This window comes from Oncorhynchus masou, chromosome 10 (genome assembly GCF_036934945.1).
Source record: "Oncorhynchus masou masou isolate Uvic2021 chromosome 10, UVic_Omas_1.1, whole genome shotgun sequence".
In the NCBI taxonomy this organism is placed as follows: Eukaryota; Metazoa; Chordata; class Actinopteri; order Salmoniformes; family Salmonidae; genus Oncorhynchus; species Oncorhynchus masou.
In genome coordinates, this window is record NC_088221.1 from 16,228,491 (window position 1) to 16,250,681 (window position 22,191).

Consider the following 22,191-nt stretch of genomic DNA (forward strand, 5'->3'; position numbering starts at 1 on the left):
CATCCATCTAACAGCTTCTTGACATGTTTAAAAGGCATTGCAGTCAGATTGACATGTCACCACGTTCACTGTCTATGTTCTATGTTGACGTATCTCTCCTCCACCTTTTCGGCTCCTCTTCCTCCTCTTCCTCCCCACTCCCTCCTCCTCCCCACCTCCTCCTAGGGGGGAACATACACTCATCAAACAGCGATGGATATCTATTTTACCAGTGTCATATCAGCAGTCTGTGGAGCTCCTCGCCTGCCATTATCTCCCCTGTCAATCACATCTACTGGCAGATACAGCTTCCTCCTGTACTGTGTTGTTGACCACGTTGCAAATGTATTCATTTTGCCAATTATTTGACTTCTCATATACAGTAGTTAGCGAGATGTATCTTGATGAATCTTTGGGCTCATTTTGACATAGATCTGTTAACATGATCTTAGAACATCGAGTTACCAGAATGCAATGACTATTCAGCAACACCACATATTAAGTCCTGAGTCTGATCCATACTGTCCTTCTCATTTTCCTCCTCCAGTGTAGATGAAGTTTAAGGAAAACAGGCTGGAGATGATGATGACAGGGTTAAAGTAACTAGCAGGCTGGAGATGATGACAGGGTTAAAGTAACTAGCAGGCTGGAGATGATGACATGGTTAAAGCAACTAACAGGCTGGAGATGATGACATGGTTAAAGTAACTAGCAGGCTGGAGATGATGACATGGTTAAAGTAACTAGCAGGCTGGTGATGATGACAGGGTTAAAGTAACTAGCAGGCTGGTGATGATGACAGGGTTAAAGTAACTAGCAGGCTGGTGATTATGACAGGGTTAAAGTAACCAGCAGGCTGGTGATGATGGCAGGGTTAAAGTAACTAGCAGGCTGGAGATGATGACAGGGTTAAAGTAACTAGCAGGCTGGAGATGATGACAGGGTTAAAGTAACTAGCAGGCTGGTGATGATGACAGGGTTAAAGTAACTAGCAGGCTGGAGATGATGAGGGTTATAGTAACTAGCAGGCTGGAGACGATGACATGGTTAAAGTAACTAACAGGCTGGAGATGATGACAGGGTTAAAGTAACTAGCAGGCTGGAGATGATGACAGGGTTAAAGTAACCAGCAGGCTGGTGATTATGACAGGGTTAAAGTAACCAGCAGGCTGGTGATGATGGCAGGGTTAAAGTAACTAGCAGGCTGGAGATGATGACAGGGTTAAAGTAACTAGCAGGCTGGAGATGATGACAGGGTTAAAGTAACTAGCAGGCTGGTGATGATGACTGGGTTAAAGTAACTAGCAGGCTGGAGATGATGACAGGGTTAAAGTAACTAGCAGGCTGGAGATGATGACAGGGTTAAAGTAACTAGCAGGCTGGTGATGATGACTGGGTTAAAGTAACTAGCAGGCTGGAGATGATGAGGGTTATAGTAACTAGCAGGCTGGAGACGATGACATGGTTAAAGTAACTAGCAGGCTGGTGATGATGACAGGGTTAAAGTAACTAGCAGCCTGGAGATGATGACAGGGTTAAAGTAACTAGCTGGCTGGAGATGATGACAGGGTTAAAGTAACTAGCAGGCTGGAGATGATGACATGGTTAAAGTAACTAGCAGGCTGGATATGATGACGTCAGGGTTAAAGTAACTAGGAGGCTGGTGATGATGACAGGGTTAAAGTAACTAGCATGCTGGAGATGATGACATGGTTAAAGTAACTAGCAGGCTGGAGATGATGACATGGTTAAAGTAACTAGCAGGCTGGAGATGATGACATGGTTAAAGTAACTAACAGGCTGGAGATGATGACAGGGTTAAAGTAACTAGCAGGCTGGAGATGATGACAGGGTTAAAGTAACTAGCAGGCTGGTGATGATGACAGGGTTAAAGTAACTAGCATGCTGGTGATGATGACATGGTTAAAGAAACTAGCAGGCTGGTGATGATGACAGGGTTAAAGTAACTAGCAGGCTGGAGATGATGACAGGGTTAAAGTAACTAGCAGGCTGGTGATGATGACATGATTAAAGTAACTAGCAGGCTGGTGATGATGACAGGGTTACAGTAACTAGCAGGCTGGTGATGATGACAGGGTTAAAGTAACTAGCAGGCTGGTGATTATGACAGGGTTAAAGTAACCAGCAGGCTGGTGATGATGGCAGGGTTAAAGTAACTAGCAGGCTGGAGATGATGACAGGGTTAAAGTAACTAGCAGGCTGGTGATGATGACTGGGTTAAAGTAACTAGCAGGCTGGAGATGATGAGGGTTATAGTAACTAGCAGGCTGGAGACGATGACATGGTTAAAGTAACTAACAGGCTGGAGATGATGACAGGGTTAAAGTAACTAGCAGGCTGGTGATGATGACAGGGTTAAAGTAACTAGCAGCCTGGAGATGATGACAGGGTTAAAGTAACTAGCTGGCTGGAGATGATGACAGGGTTAAAGTAACTAGCAGGCTGGAGATGATGACATGGTTAAAGTAACTAGCAGGCTGGATATGATGACGTCAGGGTTAAAGTAACTAGCAGGCTGGTGATGATGACAGGGTTAAAGTAACTAGCATGCTGGAGATGATGACATGGTTAAAGTAACTAGCAGGCTGGAGATGATGACATGGTTAAAGTAACTAGCAGGCTGGAGATGATGACATGGTTAAAGTAACTAACAGGCTGGAGATGATGACATGGTTAAAGTAACTAGCAGGCTGGAGATGATGACATGGTTAAAGTAACTAGCAGGCTGGAGATGATGACAGGGTTAAAGTAACTAGCAGGCTGGAGATGATGACAGGGTTAAAGTAACTAGCAGGCTGGTGATGATGACAGGGTTAAAGTAACTAGCAGGCTGGTGATGATGACAGGGTTAAAGTAACTAGCAGGCTGGAGATGATGACAGGGTTAAAGTAACCAGCAGGCTGGTGATTATGACAGGGTTAAAGTAACCAGCAGGCTGGTGATGATGGCAGGGTTAAAGTAACTAGCAGGCTGGAGATGATGACAGGGTTAAAGTAACTAGCAGGCTGGAGATGATGACAGGGTTAAAGTAACTAGCAGGCTGGTGATGATGACATGGTTAAAGTAACTAGCAGGCTGGAGATGATGACAGGGTTAAAGTAACTAGCAGGCTGGAGATGATGACAGGGTTAAAGTAAATAGCAGGCTGGTGATGATGACTGGGTTAAAGTAACTAGCAGGCTGGAGATGATGAGGGTTATAGTAACTAGCAGGCTGGAGACGATGACATGGTTAAAGTAACTAACAGGCTGGAGATGATGACAGGGTTAAAGTAACTAGCAGGCTGGTGATGATGACAGGGTTAAAGTAACTAGCAGCCTGGAGATGATGACAGGGTTAAAGTAACTAGCTGGCTGGAGATGATGACAGGGTTAAAGTAACTAGCAGGCTGGAGATGATGACATGGTTAAAGTAACTAGCAGGCTGGATATGATGACAGGGTTAAAGTAACTACCATGCTGGAGATGATGACATGGTTAAAGTAACTAGCAGGCTGGAGATGATGACATGGTTAAAGTAACTAGCAGGATGGAGATGATGACATGGTTAAAGTAACTAGCAGGCTGGAGATGATGACATGGTTAAAGTAACTAGCAGGATGGAGATGATGACATGGTTCAAGTAACTAGCAGGCTGGAGATGATGACATGGTTAAAGTAACTAACAGGCTGGAGATGATGACAGGGTTAAAGTAACTAGCTGGCTGGAGATGATGACAGGGTTAAAGTAACTAGCAGGCTGGAGATGATGACAGGGTTAAAGTAACTAGCAGGCTGGTGATGATGACATGGTTAAAGTTACTAGCAGTCTGGAGATGATGACATGGTTAAAGTAACTAGCAGGCTGGAGATGATGACATGGTTAAAGTAACTAGCAGGCTGGAGATGATGACATTGTTAAAGTAACTAGCAGGCTGGAGATGATGACAGGGTTAAAGTAACTAGCAGGCTGGAGATGATGACATGGTTAAAGTAACTAGCAGGCTGGTGATGATGACAGGGTTAAAGTAACTAGCAGGCTGGTGATGATGACATGGTTAAAGTAACTAGCAGGCTGGTGATGATGACATGGTTAAAGTAACTAGCAGGCTGGAGATGATGACATGGTTAAAGTAACTAGCAGGCTGGTGATGATGACATGGTTAAAGTAACTAGCAGTCTGGAGATGATGACATGGTTAAAGTAACTTACAGGCTGGTGATGACGTCAGGGTTAAAGTAACTAGCAGGCTGGAGATGATGACAGGGTTAAAGTAACTAGCAGGCTGGAGATGATGACAGGGTTAAAGTAACTAACAGGCTGGTGATGATGACAGTGTTAAAGTAACTAACAGGCTGGAGAGGATGACAGGGTTAAAGTAACTAGCAGGCTGGAGATGATGACAGGGTTAAAGTAACCAGCAGGCTGGTGATGATGTCAGGGTTAAAGTAACTAGCAGGCTGGAGATGTTGACAGGGTAAAAGTAACTAGCAGGCTGGAGATGATGACATGGTTAAAGCAACTAACAGGCTGGAGATGATGACATGGTTAAAGTAACTAGCAGGCTGGAGATGATGACATGGTTAAAGTAACTAGCAGGCTGGTGATGATGACAGGGTTAAAGTAACTAGCAGGCTGGTGATGATGACAGGGTTAAAGTAACTAGCAGGCTGGTGATTATGACAGGGTTAAAGTAACCAGCGGGCTGGTGATGATGGCAGGGTTAAAGTAACTAGCAGGCTGGAGATGATGACAGGGTTAAAGTAACTAGCAGGCTGGAGATGATGACTGGGTTAAAGTAACTAGCAGGCTGGAGATGATGAGGGTTATAGTAACTAGCAGGCTGGAGACGATGACATGGTTAAAGTAACTAACAGGCTGGAGATGATGACAGGGTTAAAGTAACTAGCAGGCTGGTGATGATGACAGGGTTAAAGTAACTAGCAGCCTGGAGATGATGACAGGGTTAAAGTAACTAGCTGGCTGGAGATGATGACAGGGTTAAAGTAACTAGCAGGCTGGATATGATGACGTCAGGGTTAAAGTAACTAGCAGGCTGGTGATGATGACAGGGTTAAAGTAACTACCATGCTGGAGATGATGACATGGTTAAAGTAACTAGCAGGCTGGAGATGATGACATGGTTAAAGTAACTAGCAGGATGGAGATGATGACATGGTTAAAGTAACTAGCAGGCTGGAGATGATGACATGGTTAAAGTAACTAGCAGGATGGAGATGATGACATGGTTCAAGTAACTAGCAGGCTGGAGATGATGACATGGTTAAAGTAACTAACAGGCTGGAGATGATGACAGGGTTAAAGTAACTAGCAGGCTGGAGATGATGACAGGGTTAAAGTAACTAGCAGGCTGGAGATGATGACATGGTTAAAGTAACTAGCAGGCTGGAGATGATGACATGGTTAAAGTAACTAACAGGCTGGAGATGATGACATGGTTAAAGTAACTAGCAGGCTGGTGATGATGACATGGTTAAAGTAACTAGCAGGCTGGTGATGATGACAGGGTTAAAGTAACTAGCAGGCTGTTGATGATGACATGGTTAAAGTAACTAGCAGGCTGGTGATGATGACATGGTTAAAGTAACTAGCAGGCTGGTGATGATGACAGGGTTAAAGTAACTAGCAGGCTGGTGATGATGACAGGGTTAAAGTAACTAGCATGCTGGAGATGATGGCATGGTTAAAGTAACTAGCAGGCTGGTGATGATGACAGGGTTAAAGTAACTAGCAGGCTGGTGATGATGACATGGTTAAAGTAACTAGCAGGCTGGAGATGATGACATGGTTAAAGTAACTGGCAGGCTGGTGATGATGACATGGTTAAAGTAACTAGCAGGCTGGTGATGATGACAGGGTTAAAGTAACTAGCAGGCTGGTGATGATGACAGGGTTAAAGTAACTAGCAGGCTGGTGATGATGACAGGGTTAAAGTAACTAGCAGGCTGGAGATGATGACAGGGTTAAAGTAACTAGCAGGCTGGTGATGATGACAGGGTTAAAGTAACTAGCAGGCTGGTGATGATGACAGGGTTAAAGTAACTAGCAGGCTGGTGATGATGACAGGGTTAAAGTAACTAGCAGGCTGGTGATGATGACATGGTTAAAGTAACTATCAGGCTGGTGATGATGACATGGTTAAAGTAACTAGCAGGCTGGTGATGATGACAGGGTTAAAGTAACTAGCAGGCTGGTGATGATGACATGGTTAAAGTAACTAGCAGGCTGGTGATGATGACATGGTTAAAGTAACTAGCAGGCTGGAGATGATGACAGGGTTAAAGTAACTAGCAGGCTGGTGATGATGACAGGGTTAAAGTAACTAGCAGGCTGGTGATGATGACAGGGTTAAAGTAACTAGCAGGCTGGTGATGATGACAGGGTTAAAGTAACTAGCAGGCTGGTGATGATGACAGGGTTAAAGTAACTAGCAGGCTGGAGATGATGACAGGGTTAAAGTAACTAGCAGGCTGGTGATGATGACAGGGTTAAAGTAACTAGCAGGCTGGTGGGGATGACAGGGTTAAAGTAACTAGCAGGCTGGAGATGATGACAGGGTTAAAGTAACTAGCAGGCTGGTGATGATGACAGGGTTAAAGTAACTAGCAGGCTGGTGATGATGACAGGGTTAAAGTAACTAGCAGGCTGGTGATGATGACAGGGTTAAAGTAACTAGCAGGCTGATCACTTGGTGAAACGTCACAGCCTTTAATCAGGCTCTGAGCGCCTGTCAAACAGCATTACCAGACAGACAGACAAACAAACACAAACATACAGTACTCTTTACTTCTGACTAGAGTCCTTCCCTTCCACCACATACTCCAGATTTCTCTGCAATTGAGCCTCTCGCAAAAATGTTGCTTTCAATAAAGGAGCCTGCTAGAGTTGAATTAGCAAATGAGAGATTGGAGTGGTTATGTTTAATTGGGTTTTATGCACTTTTGAGGTAATCATCTTGTTTTGGAAATGATGTTCCTGATGGATTATGCTAATAACTTGCTAGTCATGGTGAGTTTGGCATAGGAGCAGACAGGAGCTGGCATTGTGACAGTGGCAAAGACAGACAGACAGACAGACAGACAGACAGACAGACAGACAGACAAGCTGCTGAACCACCTGATACAGTGATCAACATATACATGTCATACACCATGCATGTTTATATTAGTCAGTGTGGCTTTCTAACATTGAAACTATTCCATTCTTCCTGTGGCCCTGGAAACACATCCTACTAACGTAATCACCTCTGTCTAACCTCTCTCTGTCTCTCTCGGTCGGTCGGTCGGTCTCTCTCTCTCTCTCTCTCTCTGATCATAGAGTTTTTGTGTTGGAGACTCTGTCTCATCTGAAATCCTGCAGCTGTTGGACTGATTCATGTAAATATCGGAAGTTTAGATCGTTTAGATAATTTCTAGAGAGTATGTATGGAAATAATGTGAATAGATCTGACAGAGCTGGCAGATTCAGAAAGAACAACTTGAACGCTGCTGTGTGTATCATCACCTATGTCCCCAAACAATTTGAACGTCTTGTCCTAAATGTGGGCCTCGGTAATAACTAAGGTTAAGATTGGGTGACCTTAACCTGGATTGGTTGATGCCAGTGTCAGATAGACTGAAATATATTTGTACTGAACATTTTATTTACTCAACTGATATCTGAACCAACTTAAAACACCCTGTAAACTCAACTCTTTTGCATGTCATTCTGACAAAGGCTCCTCATATGTACAATATACTGTACAGCCAATTGAATCTTTGCTAACGAGCTCAGTGATCAGTGCCCCATTGCTTGCATTAGAGATACGAAGCGACCTAAATCGCGTCCACACATTATTACAAAGAGAAATTTCAGCACTTTTAATGAGCAACATTTTCGATATGACCTGGTGAACTACAATTGTCTATCGTCAATATCTGATTTAGATCAGGCCCTTGAATGTTTTACTCTGTGTCAGATAAGCATGACCCATATAAAACATGTAAGGTAAGGAACAGGTGTAACCCATTGTTTCATGAAAGAAATGTAGCTTGGGCTAAAGCTAGATTGACTGATTCTAGTTCTGACTGGCAGTCCTTCAGACATTTGAGAAATAGATGTGTTACTCTGGTTGGGAAAGCAAAGTCAACATATCTCTTGAATTGTGTGTCTGAGAGTGGTGGAAAATCCAGCAAAATTCTTGAGTGGTCAAATCTTTGAAACAAATCTTCACCCCCTCATTGCCCCAGCAGGTTATTGATGGCCACTGGTCCCATAAAAGACAAACAATTACATTTGTGGTGCTTTTAATAACCATTTGGCCTAAGCTGGCCCCCTATTTGAAATAATGGTTTCTGAAAATATCTAAAGTTCCACAAGAGGGTGTCCTTTATTCACCTCTAAACAGATAGCAGAGAATGATGCTCTTCCAGGAACTCACTCTTTTTCATTTGAACTATTTTATGTCAATGATGTACCAAATGCCTTGCAAAACGTATGTAAAAAAAATAATAATAATCTACTGGAGCTCAGTTGCTTGATCCCTTTCTACTGCAGTTTTCCGCCTCCCTCATTGTTGAACCTTTGACCCACATTTTTATTTAACAATTGCTTCTGTTGCTATCCTTAAGATATGGAAGGCGGTGCAGGTCCTCGCCCTTCACAAATGTTGGAATCCTTCTGACCTAGATAACTACTGCCCAATTTCTAATCTATCTTGCCTTGCAAAAAAATATTAGAATCACTGGCAATCTCTCAGCTAAGAACGCCAAGAACGATATTCTTAATGTTCTGTCTGTTTTTACACCTGGACAGAGGACCGTTCCAGCAGCTACGCCCGTCTTCAATGATGTGTTAAATTGCAGAGATCCTAGGACTCATTGCAGTGCTATATTTATAGACCTATTCAAGGCCTTTGATACTGTCGACCATCCCCTACTCATTCAGAGGTTGTCTGAAATGGGCCTCGACCAGGCGTCTTGCAGGTGTGCTCTCTGATGGTGTCAAGTTACCTGCGTTACTGAAGTTGTCCCGCATGGGTTGATTTTGGGACCTGTCCTCTTCACTATTTATAACAGTGCATTCGGAAAGTATTCAGACCCCTTGACCTTTTCCACATTTTGTTACGTTTACAGCCTTATTCTAAAATCCCCTTCAACCTACACACTATACCCCATAATGACAAGGCAAAAACAGGTTTTTATAAATGTTTGCACATTTCTATATATTTTTTTTACATATAAATACCTTATTTACATATGTATTCAGACTCTTTGCTATGAGACTCGAAATTGAGCTCAGGTGAAACCTGTTTCCATTGATCATCCTTGAGATGTTTATACAACTTGATTTGGAAAGGCACACACCTGACTATATAAGGTCCCACAGTTGACAGTGAATGTCAGAGGAAAAACCAAGCCATGAGGTTGAAGGAATTGTCGGTAGAGCTCCGAGACACGATTGTTTCGAGGCACAGATATGGGGCAGAGTACCAAAAAATGTATGCAGCATTGAGGGAACCCAAGAACACAGTGGCCTCCATCATTCTTAAATGGAAGAAGTTTGGAACCACCAAGAGACTCCTCCTAGAGCTGGCCGCCTGGCCAAACTGAGCAATCGGGGGAGAAGGGCCTTGGTCAGGGAGGTGACCAAGAACCCAATGGTCCCTCTGACAGAGCTCCTCTGTGGAGATGGGAGAACCTTCTGACAACCATCTCTGCAGCACTCCACCAAGCAGGGCTTTATGGTAGAGTGGCCAGACGGAAGCCACTCAGTGAAAGGCACATGACAGCCAGCTTGGAGTTTGCCAAAAGGCACAAAAAGACTCTCAGACCATGAGAAACAAGATTCTCTGGTCAGATGAAACCAAGATTGAACTCTTTGGCCTGAATGCGAAGCATCACATCTGGAGGAAACCTGGCACCATCCCTACGGTGAAGCCTGGTGTTGCAGCGTCATGCCGTGAGGGTGTTTTTCAACGGCAGGGACTGGGAAACTAGTCAGGATCATGGGAAAGATGAACCGAGCAAAGTACAGTGAGATTTTTGATGAAAACCTACTCGTCAGGCTGGGGTGAAGATTTGTCTTCCAACTGGACAACGACCTTAAGCACAAAGCCAAGACACCTCAGTAGTGGCTTCGGGACAAGTCTCTGAATGTCCATGAGTGGCCCAGTACACAGCCCAGACTTGAACACGACCGAACATCTCTGGAGAGACCTGAAAATAGCTGTGCAGCGACGCTCTCCATCCAACCCGACAGAGCTTGAGAGGATCTGTAGAGAAGAATGGAAGAAACTCCCCAAATACTGGTGTGCCAAGCTTGTAGTGTCATACCCAAGAAGACTCGAGGCTGTAATCACCGCCAAAAGTGGTTCATGTAAATGTGTAAATGTCATGTAAATGTAATATATTGTAATATATATATTTTCTATATATTATCAAACATTTCTAGAAACCTGTTTTTGCTTTGTAATTCAGCATTCAGTTTTAACGCCCCCCTTGTTTTCGTATAATTTACAAACTTCATTAAATGTTGAATCCTTGGTGCCAATAGGGCAGTTTAGAACATGGATGAGGGATGAATTCACTGAGGTTTGCAAGAGTTTCGGTGGTTTATTTGTGTTCAGATCTGGTGTGTCTGATTATTGTTTGCTGTTTTGTTGATTAACCACCCATGACTGTATTTGTTTGTGACAGAGGCATGCTTGTTGCAATTCATCCATTTCCAATCCTGTGGCCTTCACCAATTGATATTCCAAGTGAATATTTTATCATCTAAATTACATTTTTTTAACACAATACAACAAGTATTTAATAAGGACTTATTTGAGGGCCTAGTTTTACCCAATACAGTGGCCTGAAACTCGTGTTTTACAGACCTGCAAGTCACATTATGATGGCTTGCAAAATGAGTGCAAAATGAGTGCAAAATGAGTGTGGATATTCAACATTTTGAATTTGTGTTCAGCCACAACATGCATTCAGAATGACTGTTCAGCCAAACTACCTAAACCATCTAAACTGGAACAACCATTTCGGTAACAGGTGCAATAAGTCCAAGTAACAGGTTGGAATAGTTTAGAAAAATGTATGTTATTTATATTTGAGTAGCATAAGATTAATTAATCAATCAAAACATAGATATTGAAACAAATTATTCAAAAAGTCAACCCGCAATAAAGCATGCTGGGGCGGCAGCTTAGCCTAGTGGTTAGAGCGTTGGACTAGTAACCGGAAGGTTGTAAGTTCAAATCCTCCGAGCTGACAAGGTACAAATCTGTCGTTCTGCCCCTGAACAGGCAGTTAACCCACTGTTCCTAGGCCGTCATTGAAAATAAGAATTTGTTCTTAACTGACTTGCCTAGTTAAATAAATGTAAAAAAAAAAAAAAATGCTGGGAAATATGATAGGTGTGGTTTTGGTTAAACACTGGTTCTTAACACAAACACTGGGGTTCTTTTAAACCAATGAGTGTTAATTTAACAGCTGAATCAACACTAGAAATGTTACACTGAAAAATCAATACTAGATAAAACTTTCCAATTTGCTGTTTAGCTTTCCCTATCTCTGAGTCACCACTTTCTAACTTGCCTCTCTCTCTCTGTCTCTCTCTGTCTCTCTCTCTGTTTCTCGGTCTCTCTCTCTCTGTCTCTCGGTCTCTCTACATTTCTATTTTCTTTCGGTGAGTCACTCTCTTCCTATTCTTACCCCTCTATTTCTATCTCAATATCCCTCTCACTGCCTGCTGAAATCCTGTTGACTCATTACACCAAATTAAATAACTCAAGAATAGTTGAAATTTGGTTGAAATTGACTCTACTGGGAGTTATCTTAAACCTGGAGTTAGTAATGATAACTGGAGTTCATTGGGAAGGAATACTTTTAACTCAATGTAAGGGAAATGTCATGATTTTTCAACATCATATTCATATTCATCATATTCATATGTTCATATTCATCATCTGGAAGGATATTGATCTCATCCCGTCAGTAGAGGATGCCTGGATATTTAAAAAAAAGCCTTCCTAACCATCTTAAATAAACATGCCCCATTCAAGAAATGTAGAACCAGGAACAGATATAGCCCTTGGTTCTCCCCAGACCTGACTGCCCTTAACCAACACAAAAACATCCTATGGTGTTCTGCATTAGCATCGAACAGCCCCCGTGATATGTAGCTTTTCAGGGAAGCTAGGAACCATTATACACAGGCAGTTAGAAAAGCCAAGGCTAGCTTTTTCAAGCAGAAATTTGCTTCCTGCAACACTAACTCAAAAAAGTTCTGGGACACTGTAAAGTCCATGGAGAATAAGAACACCTCCTCCCAGCTGCCCACTGCACTGAAGATAGGAAACACTGTCACCACTGATAAATCCAACATAATTGAACATTTCAATAAGCATTTTTCTACAGCTGGCCATGCTTTCCACCTGGCTACTCCTACCCCGGTCAACAGCACTGCACCCCCCACAGCAACTCGCCCAAGCCTTCCCCATTTCTCCTTCTCCCAAATCCGTTCAGCTGATGTTCTGAAAGAGCTGCAAAATCTGGACCCCTACAAATCGGCCAGGCTAGACAATCTGGACCCTTTCTTTCTAAAATTATCTGCCGAAATTGTTGCCACCCCTATTCCTAGCCTGTTCAATCTCTCTTTTGTGTCGTCTGAGATTCCCAAAGATTGGAAAGCAGCTGCGGTCATCCCCCTCTTCAAAGGGGGGGGACACTCTTGACCCAAACTGCTACAGACCTATATCTATCCTACCATGCCTTTCTAAGGTCTTCGAAAGCCAAGTCAACAAACAGATTACCGACCATTTCGAATCTCACCATACCTTCTCTGCAATCTGGTTTCAGAGCTGGTCATGGGTGCACCTCAGCCACGCTCAAGGTCCTAAACGATATCTTAACCGCCATCGATAAGAAACATTACTGTGCAGCCGTATTCATTAATCTGGCCAAGGCTTTCGACTCTGTCAATCACCACATCCTCATCGGCAGACTCGACAGCCTTGGTTTCTCAAATTATTGCCTCGCATGTTTCACCAACTACTTCTCTGATAGAGTTCAGTATGTCAAATCGAAGGGTCTGCTGTCCGGACCTCTGGCAGTCTCTATGGGGGTGCCACAGGGTTCAATTCTTGGACCGACTCTCTTCTCTGTATACATCAATGAGGTCGCTCTTGCTGCTGGTGAGTCTCTGATCCACCTCTACGCAGACGATACCATTCTGTATACTTCTGGCCCTTCTTTGGACACTGTGTTAACAACCCTCCAGGCAAGCTTCAATGCCATACAACTCTCCTTCCGTGGCCTCCAATTTCTCTTAAATAAAAGTAAAACTAAATGCATGCTCTTCAACCGATCGCTACCTGCACCTGCCCGCCTGTCCAACATCACTACTCTGGACGGATCTGACTTAGAATACGTGGACAACTACAAATACTTAGGTGTCTGGCTAGACTGTAAACTCTCCTTCGAGGCCCATATCAAACATCTCCAATCCAAAGTTAAATCTAGAATTGGCTTCCTATTTCGCAACAAAGCATCCTTCACTCATGCTGCCAAACATACCCTTGTAAAACTGACCATCCTACCAATCCTCGACTTTGGCGATGTCATTTACAAAATAGCCTCCAATACCCTACTCAACAAATTGGATGCAGTCTATCACAGTGAAATCTGTTTTTGTCACCAAAGCCCCATATACTACCCACCATTGCGACCTGTACGCTCTCGTTGGCTGGCCCTCGCTTCATACTCATCGCCAAACCCACTGGCTCCATGTCATCTACAAGACCCTGCTAGATAAAGTTCCCCCTTATCTCAGCTCGCTGATCACCATAGCATCTCCCACCTGTAGCACACGTTCCAGCAGGTATATATCTCTAGTCACCCCCAAAACCAATTCTTTCTTTGGCCGCCTCTCTTTCCAGTTCTCTGCTGCCAATGACTGGAACAAACTACAAAAATCTCTGAAACTGGAAACACTTATCTCCCTGACTAGCTTTAAGCACCAACTGTCAGAGCAGCTCACAGATTACTGCACCTGTACATAGCCCACCTATAATTTAGCCCAAACAAACTACCTCTTTCCCTACTGTATTTAATTGATTTATTTATTTTGCTCCTTTGCACCCCATTATTTTTATTTCTACTTTGCACATTCTTCCATTGCAAATCTACCATTCCAGTGTTTTACTTGCTATATTGTATTTACTTTGCCACCATGGCCTTTTTTTGCCTTTACCTCCCTTATCTCACCTCATTTGCTCACATCGTATATAGACTTGTTTATACTGTATTATTGACTGTATGTTTGTTTTACTCCATGTGTAACTCTGTGTCGTTGTATGTGTCGAACTGCTTTGCTTTATCTTGACCAGGTCGCAATTGTAAATGAGAACTTGTTCTCAACTTGCCTACCTGGTTAAATAAAGGTTAAATAAAAAAACATATATCAACATATGTGAAAATTGTGCGTTCCTATGTTTTGTAGTAAAATAGACAGAGAAAGATAAGTGTTTTCAATGACATCATCAAGCAGTTAGCAGACAATTACTAATGCCAAATTCACACGATGAACACGTATCGTTTACAACAAAACATAGAAATGCACCATTTTCCCTTTAAGAGTAACCAGAGACAGGGAGTTAAATATTTAAACAAATAATTCCCAGCATGCTCTTGTAACGCGCAGGATATGAACTCAGGTCTCCCAGGGGAGCAACCAATGTCTTAGACCAAGAGGACATGTCCTTTTTGGGCTGAGGGCAAACGCTGGTCTTGAAGTTCACAGGCGGGTCTACTTCGTCACGCAACCTCGTGTGACACATTCACCTTTGACCCCTCCCCCGCGAGAGCCCACCCCACATTTGGTGCCAATGTAACACTCTGGATAACACCAGAGTAACACCACCGTCTTAGACCGTTAGACTAAGAAGGAAATGCCTTTTGGATTGACCGTGACCGACTCATGTCTGTTGCAGGTTGATTTCTTGTCTCTTGCACATGGACTGTTTCTTTAAATCTGATGCTACACAAAAATACGATACATTCAACTCATCCAATCTGTAAGGGGTTGGATTCATAGCAGCTGTTAGTGAGATAGTTGTTCCAGTTTGATGTTGTTCGTCTACATGGGCTGTATCGTCTTCACTACTCTGACAGGTGTTCTGAATGCAAGTTAGGAGTGATGTCAAAGTGCCGGATATCTTCCTGTGAGATGGCTTCCGACAGAAATGAGATATCTTATTGCAAAGCACCATCGTGTGAAACATTCAGAAATGTTCAAATAAGGCTTTACATCATTCTTACTCAAAGGATGTCAGCTGAAAGAAAAATGTGCTCTGCTGCAGTTGATTGTTAATTAAAAACAACACAGAAAAGTGTCAAATGGCAAGGGAATTGATTAAAAAAAATGATACGGAAATGAGTAAAAATGGCAATTGGAGTTCAATTCAAGAAACTCTCAGAGTTTAATATTTACTCCATTTAGTGTCGTTTTAACTCCAAAAATATCAACCCCATGACTAAAATAGTGTTGAAATTTGACTCCATAGGAGTTGAATTAACTCATGCGATTTTACTATGTGGATGTCATCTTATTTTTGTATTCATCCACAACCCAGCTATATCTGTACACTAACTGATTCACTAGGAATGGGATCATTTGCTTGGTTTAACAAACTCCTTTACTATAAGCTTTTGGTGCCAAGTTGGCACCCGATCAAAACTCAGTCTCGACCCCAGTTGGCCAACCTCTCCTATGTCTCTGGGTAGCATACACAAGGGCACGGCCCAGGCTGCTGTGTATTAACAACCATACTGTAAGTGAATGCATCCCAAATGGCACTCTATATTCCCTACATAGTGCCTTATAGGCCCTGGTCAACAGTAGTGCACTATGTAGGGCATACTATGCCATTTGGGATACAGGCAGTGAGAGCAGGCTGGCACAGAGGTAATGATCCATCTTAGACAGCAGCAGCCATTCTGGCATCGCCTGTCCTGGCTGTGTGTGTGTCTCTGTAGTGGCTCCCATGCAGACTGGGTCCCATGTGTGTGTTTATCAAACTAATTAAACCAGGACCAATTAACAGGCAACCATGCAGAGAGCACAATTAGACCTAAGACCCATACCATCCATTCCCATTCATACCCTCCCTTCTCTCTCTTTTCCCTCCTACCCTCCCTTCTCTCTCTTTTCCCCTCCTACCCTCCCTTCTCTCTCTTTTCCCTCCTACCCTCCCTTCTCTCTCTCTTTTCCCTCGTACCCTCCCTTCTCTCTCTTTTCCCTCCTACCCTCCCTTCTCTCTCTTTTCCCTCCTACCCTCCCTTCTCTCCCTTTTCCCTCGTACCCTCCCTTCTCTCTCTTTTCCCTCGTACCCTTCCTTCTCTCTCTTTTCCCTCGTACCATCCCTTCTCTCTCTTTTCTCCTTTCATTCCCTCCCTCTTCTCTTCTCCTTCATAAAACTAAATGCAAACCCCTTGGCATGGTGTCACTGGTCAGAGCAAATGTCCCAGAATGTTTTCATGAGTTATGTTTCTTGTGTCATTGTTCCGAGTTTTGTCACACCTTCCAGTGGCATGTAGCATGTCTTCAGTGGCTGTCCAGTCATTACGGCGAGAGGGAGACTGGAGGGAAAGAAGGAGGAGTGGTAGACAGGGCGCCAGGGAAAGAGGGATGAGAAGAATGAGTTACGGTCCCCCCTCGCTTGTCACTCCCTTCTCCCTCTCATCAACCACCTCCTCCCTCCTGGGGAACGAATGGGAAATGGGACGGTCACGGATTGTTAATTCTGCCGATCCCCCGCCGCCCACGAGCCCTGCTCATCCGAACCCCCCCCCCCCCCTCCCCCCCGCACAGCACGCCTGTCTGCATGCCTTGCACGCTCCCTCACTGGTGATAATGTGCGTAGAGAATACACATGAAGCATAGAGGCTGACACAGCTAGACACACACTGAGTTTCAAAGGTAGGCATACATACACACAAACACACACACACACACACACACACACGCACAAAAGAGGCCGTTCTTGCTAATGTTCTTGAAATGTGCTTGTTTAAAGGCTTTTGGGAGTGTGATTACCTGCAGTATTGATTTTGATTAGAAGTGCCTTCCTAACTAGAGAGAAAAAAGAGATGCCCAGCCAATCTCAATTCAAGTGGACAGCCACAGTTGTACTTAATATATTGGCTGGGCCTGGAAACAGTTCTTTCGCCATCTACTCTTCATCTGCTGAACATGGATGCATGGGCATGGAAGGCCCTGTCCACTCGATTTTACTCCGAATTGCTCAACCTTGTTGCTGTGGTGTTAGCAAACAGCATGTTTGACAAGCACGCTGCATACATGTTTATCTGTTTTATATCACACTGTTTATCGTGTCTTGGAGTAAAATTAGAGGTCCCATGACCTTGTCCTTGTCGGAGGTGTGTGTGTGTGTGTGCGTGTGCGTGCGTGCGTCTATGTGTGTGTGAGGTGGCTGAAAAAGCAGTAGCACCAATCCTGTGGCACAGATGTATCTGTCCTGACACCTTGTGTTGTCCCCTTATGTAGTCAACCAGAACCCTGCCTCTACAGCCACACACCTCTGTTCTACAGCAGATAGAGAGCAGGACATCAACATACTGTACTGGCTGAACACTGGTTGGGTTGGCCTCGTTCATTAGTGTGTGTATAGGGGGGTGGGGGGGTGGAGGGAGGGGGGCAGAAACAAACATAGTCAAATAGCACTTTGGTTTCCACTGGGAGGTGGGAAATTGTTTTTGGCTATCATTTGCTTTGCTTTGAGATATAATTGTTCTGGAAACATGATTGCTCTGGAGATATGATTCTTATACAGATATAATTGTTCTGCAGATGTAAACGTTATGTCCATCCCCACCGCTAAACAGGGAATAGGGCGCAATTTGGGATGCAGGCAGTGTGTCTCAAAGTGGCCTGATATCCTCTCCTGCGGTCCCCTCATTACTCCATCCCTCAGGCATGTTCTTTTTGACACAGAGAGAGAGCTTCCACAACAATAACAGCCCACTGGGCACAGAAACTGTGTGTATCAACGTTGTTCCAACATCATTAAAAAATAAATATATACAATTGTGACGACGTTGAATCAAAGTTGAAAACTGATTGTATTTGCAAAAAGTCATCAACGTAAGGGTATTTTGTATTTTTTTTCACCCAACTTTGAACCTAAATCTCCCCCCCCACACACACACACACACACACACACACACACACTCCACCCCTCCTGTTTCTCCAGTCCTATGACTCATTGTTTAAGAGAGCTACTCTGGAAAGTTAGCCATGTTATCCAGGGAAAGAGAGGACAGAATGGGTGTAAGTGTGGTTTTACAAGACCACTAATGTACTTTATTCACTTCACTCCCGAATTCAGTGTTTAATACAGGAACGTTACTCACCTAGAGAGTTCATTTCATTCCATATTTTATTACACCTAACCAGGAGAAATAATGTTTCAGAGTCCTGCCCTGCAGCCTACGACTATTATATCATTTCTAAATATTCAGCAGGTTCCAGTGGAGGTCGGTGCCATTTAAGATGAGAGAGGACAGTATTTTCTTTAATGAGCATGGCCTTATTTCTACTACAGCGGTATCGGATGACTGTCATTCATATTGCGCTCACCCTGCTCAATGTAACCTCGATCGGTTTAGGCTACAACATGATTCTCGAATGTTCCATGTACCTGACATGAGGTTGCTACAACCTAGTCTATGACTGAACGTTTAGAACGTAGGTGCACACAGGTCGAGAGAAAAATTAGAGTAATAAAGGTGGCAGAAATGTAATACCGCCTTGCACACTCTTGCCTTGCACACTCTTGCCTTGCACACTCTTGCCTTGCACACTCTTGCCTTGCACACTCTTGCCTTGCACACTTTTTCCTAGCAGCCACATACAAACAGCATTGATCACTTTGCTCGTATAGTTCCTGTGTACAGTGTACAGTCAGCAAGCATTTACACCGGCGGGCCACAATTGCAATAAATTCATAAAACTAAAAGCTTACCTTGACTTGGAAGAGTTACAGTGTTGGATAGCCATAGCCATCTAGCTAAAATAGCATCTCTCTCTGTTTCAGCCAGGTGTTTGAAACTAGCCCAGTGAAAGTGAAAAGAATATAACAAAATATAGCTAGCTTTCTCTCTCTCTCGCTCTCTTGCATCCCCTTTTTTTAAAGAAATTAATTAGTACAAAACTTTTAACTATTGTCTTTCTCTCTCTTTGAGTCCGCTACTCACCACATTTGATGCATGGCCATTCAAGCTAGCTGGAGCTTATCCTTTCAGTATTAGATTGATTTTCTTATCCTTTGATTGGGTGGACAACATTTCAGTTCATTCTGCCAGTGCTCTGATACGTTAGAGGACGTCCTCCGGAAGGACGTCCTCCCCTTCCTCCTCTGAGGAATCTCCCTGGTTGGTTCCGTGTTTTTCATGTTTTATCCTGCTCATACAGTCGGTGCTAGACATGGTCCTGTCCTATGCCAATGCATCCTACCGTGTGTGGGTGTATTTTTCTGTGTCTGCCAATGTGTGCAAATGTGTGTGTGTGTGCAAATGTGCATGTGTGCGCTAGACATTGTCCTGTGCTATGCCAATGCATTCTACTTCCTGGTTGCTTCCTTGACTCTGTGATGTCATCAGCCTGGGACGGCCTGGTGTGGACTGCTATAGCCAGCATGAAAGTGGAGCCGCTGTCCTCCAGCTACAGTTCCTCATCAACGAGGTAAGACTAAATCTATTCTATTCAAGGTAAGATTCCCTCCCTGATGTCTTCATATAACAATCTTCTCAGTCGTCTACAAGCAGTGTTTCCCATTTCCAGTCCTTGAGTATCCCTAACAGCACACGTTTTTGTTGTTACCCTTGACAAACTCGCCTGATTCAACTCATTGAGGGCTTGATGATTAGTTGACACGTTGATTCAGGTGTGCTTGTCCGGGTCTATCACAAAAATGGGAAACACTGTTCAACAGGCCTCTTCTCCTTGCCTCTCATCTGAAAATATAGTATGGGTGAAGGCAATATGGCCAACAAACATGAAGTGCACCTCCAGTTCACCCAACTGAGAACACATCATCTGTAATAGAAGCTAAGAGTTCTACCATTCCTCTTCATACTTTGAATTTAACTCTGTTCTAAATCTTGTTGTGGGCAGATACATTCACAGTTCACAGACTCCCTCTTGATTTCAAACCTTGACTCGACACTCTTTTAGGATGGTTTTGACTAATGGTAGCACTGTTATTTAGCAACTATGAGGGGTGTGGAGCGGGGGAGATGGATGGGTGGTGGGAGATGGGGGATATGGAGGGGTGTTTGGTGGGGGAAGATGGGGCTTTATGAGGGGTGGATGTCAAGTATTCTCCCGGCTAGCTAGAGCATTTTGAACTGTGGTGGCTCAGTGGTCTGAGCAGCACGCTTCGACTACGAGCATCACAAGTTCGTCTCCCTTCACTCACTGTCACTTTCCATAATACGCCCCCCTTAGTAATTGTGTGTGTATGTGGTGGTGGGGGGGAGCACAGCTGCAGCAGTGTGTGATATTAGTTCTTCATGTGTGTGAGGGGGTGGCTAATTACTGTGACAAGAGGGAAGGAAGGGGGTCATTAATGTCCTTATCTTGTGTGTAGGGAGAGAGTGATATAGGAAAGAGAGGGGAGAGATACAGAGAGAGAAAGGAGAGAGACAGGGAGAGAGACAGAGAAAGGAGAGAGACAGGGAGAGAGAGAGAGAGAGAGAGGGGAGAGATACAGAGATAGATACAGAGAGAGAAAGGAGAGAGAGAGAGGAGAGATACAGAGAGAGAAAGGAGAGAGACAGGGAGAAAGAGAGAGAGAGAGAGATACAGAGAGAGATACAGAGAGAGAAAGGAGAGAGAGAGAGAGAGAGAGGGGGGATAGATACAGAGAGAGAAAGGAGAGAGACACACAGAGAGAGAGAGAGAGAGACAGACAGAGAGAGAGAGAGAGAGAGAGAGAGAGAGGTATTGATAGATGTTAGACTTGGGTTTTTTAATGCCCATTCATGTGAAGCAAGAAGCATATTTTCCCTTCAGAATGTGGATAATATAATCACTATGTGTAGTGTAGGGATGTGCATGGTTATTTGAATATTCAAATATCCTAACAGACATTAGTATTCAAATACTTGTGAATATTTGTTTTTGGGAGGAAAAAAATATTAATTTTAGGCAGATTCTACCACTGAAATGTATTTTTCGAAATTATATTAAAATATCTTGTTGTTTATGTTTGCCAAACAAAGCATCAAAGAGGTTCAATGTGTAGCGAGTGGAGGAGAAAGTTCACAAAATATGGAATAAAAGGACCAAATTAAAAGTTAGTGAAATAAAAAGGATTAGGCTACATCGAGCAACCAACGGGTTAGACGACTAAACTCAACTCCACGATTTACGAGCTCGAGTCCGCCCACACTAGTCGCCGCTCGAATAGTGAAATTATTTCAAACCCCCATAGTTTAGTGTACTGGTGAAAACAAACACAACTATCGAAAGCAGAGCAGAATGTTTTATTCAAAACCAATGTAAAAAAATTCTGATGTACTGTATCCTCCACACTTCAAATCAATGTCTGATAATCACATTTCTTCGTATGTATATACTAGTTCCACACATGTAACACTGTGTACCGAACATTGACACAGACATGTACACAAATACAGTGCCTTTAGAAAGTATTCATACCCCTTGACTTATTAAATGTGTTGTGTTACGGCCTGAATTCAAAATGGATTCTCTCACCCATCTACACACAATACCCCATAATGACAAGTTGAAAACACAGAAATGTTTCATTTAAATAAAAGAAATATCTAATTTACATAAGTATTCACACACCTGGGTCAATACATGTTAGAATTGGCTTTGGCGCGATTACAGCTGTGAGTCTTTAAAAGCTTTGCACACCTGGATTGTACTATGTTTTTTGAAACTCTTCAAGCTTTGTCAAGTTGGTTGTTGATCATTGCTAAACAGCCATTTTCATGTCTTGCCATAGATTCTCAAGTCAATTTAAGTCAAAACTGTAACTAGGCCACTCAGGACCATTGAATGTCATCTTGGTACGCAACTCCAGTGTATATTTGGCCAGCTGTTTTAGGCTATTGTTCTGCTGAAAGGTGAACTTGTCTCCCATAGTTTGTTGGAAAGCCTGTGCTTA

At 43.3% G+C, this 22,191-nt stretch overlaps 1 protein-coding gene across 1 annotated transcript in view; it reads left to right on the forward strand.

Moving 5' to 3' along the window:
• stxbp5l (syntaxin binding protein 5L) overlaps window positions 1-22,191 on the forward strand; it is a 240,711-nt gene that overhangs the window by 89,328 nt on the left and 129,192 nt on the right. The window contains exon 3 of the mRNA XM_064976038.1: window positions 19,655-19,736. Coding sequence (XP_064832110.1) covers window positions 19,655-19,736 — 82 coding nt within the window. The remainder of the gene's footprint in view (window positions 1-19,654; window positions 19,737-22,191) is intronic.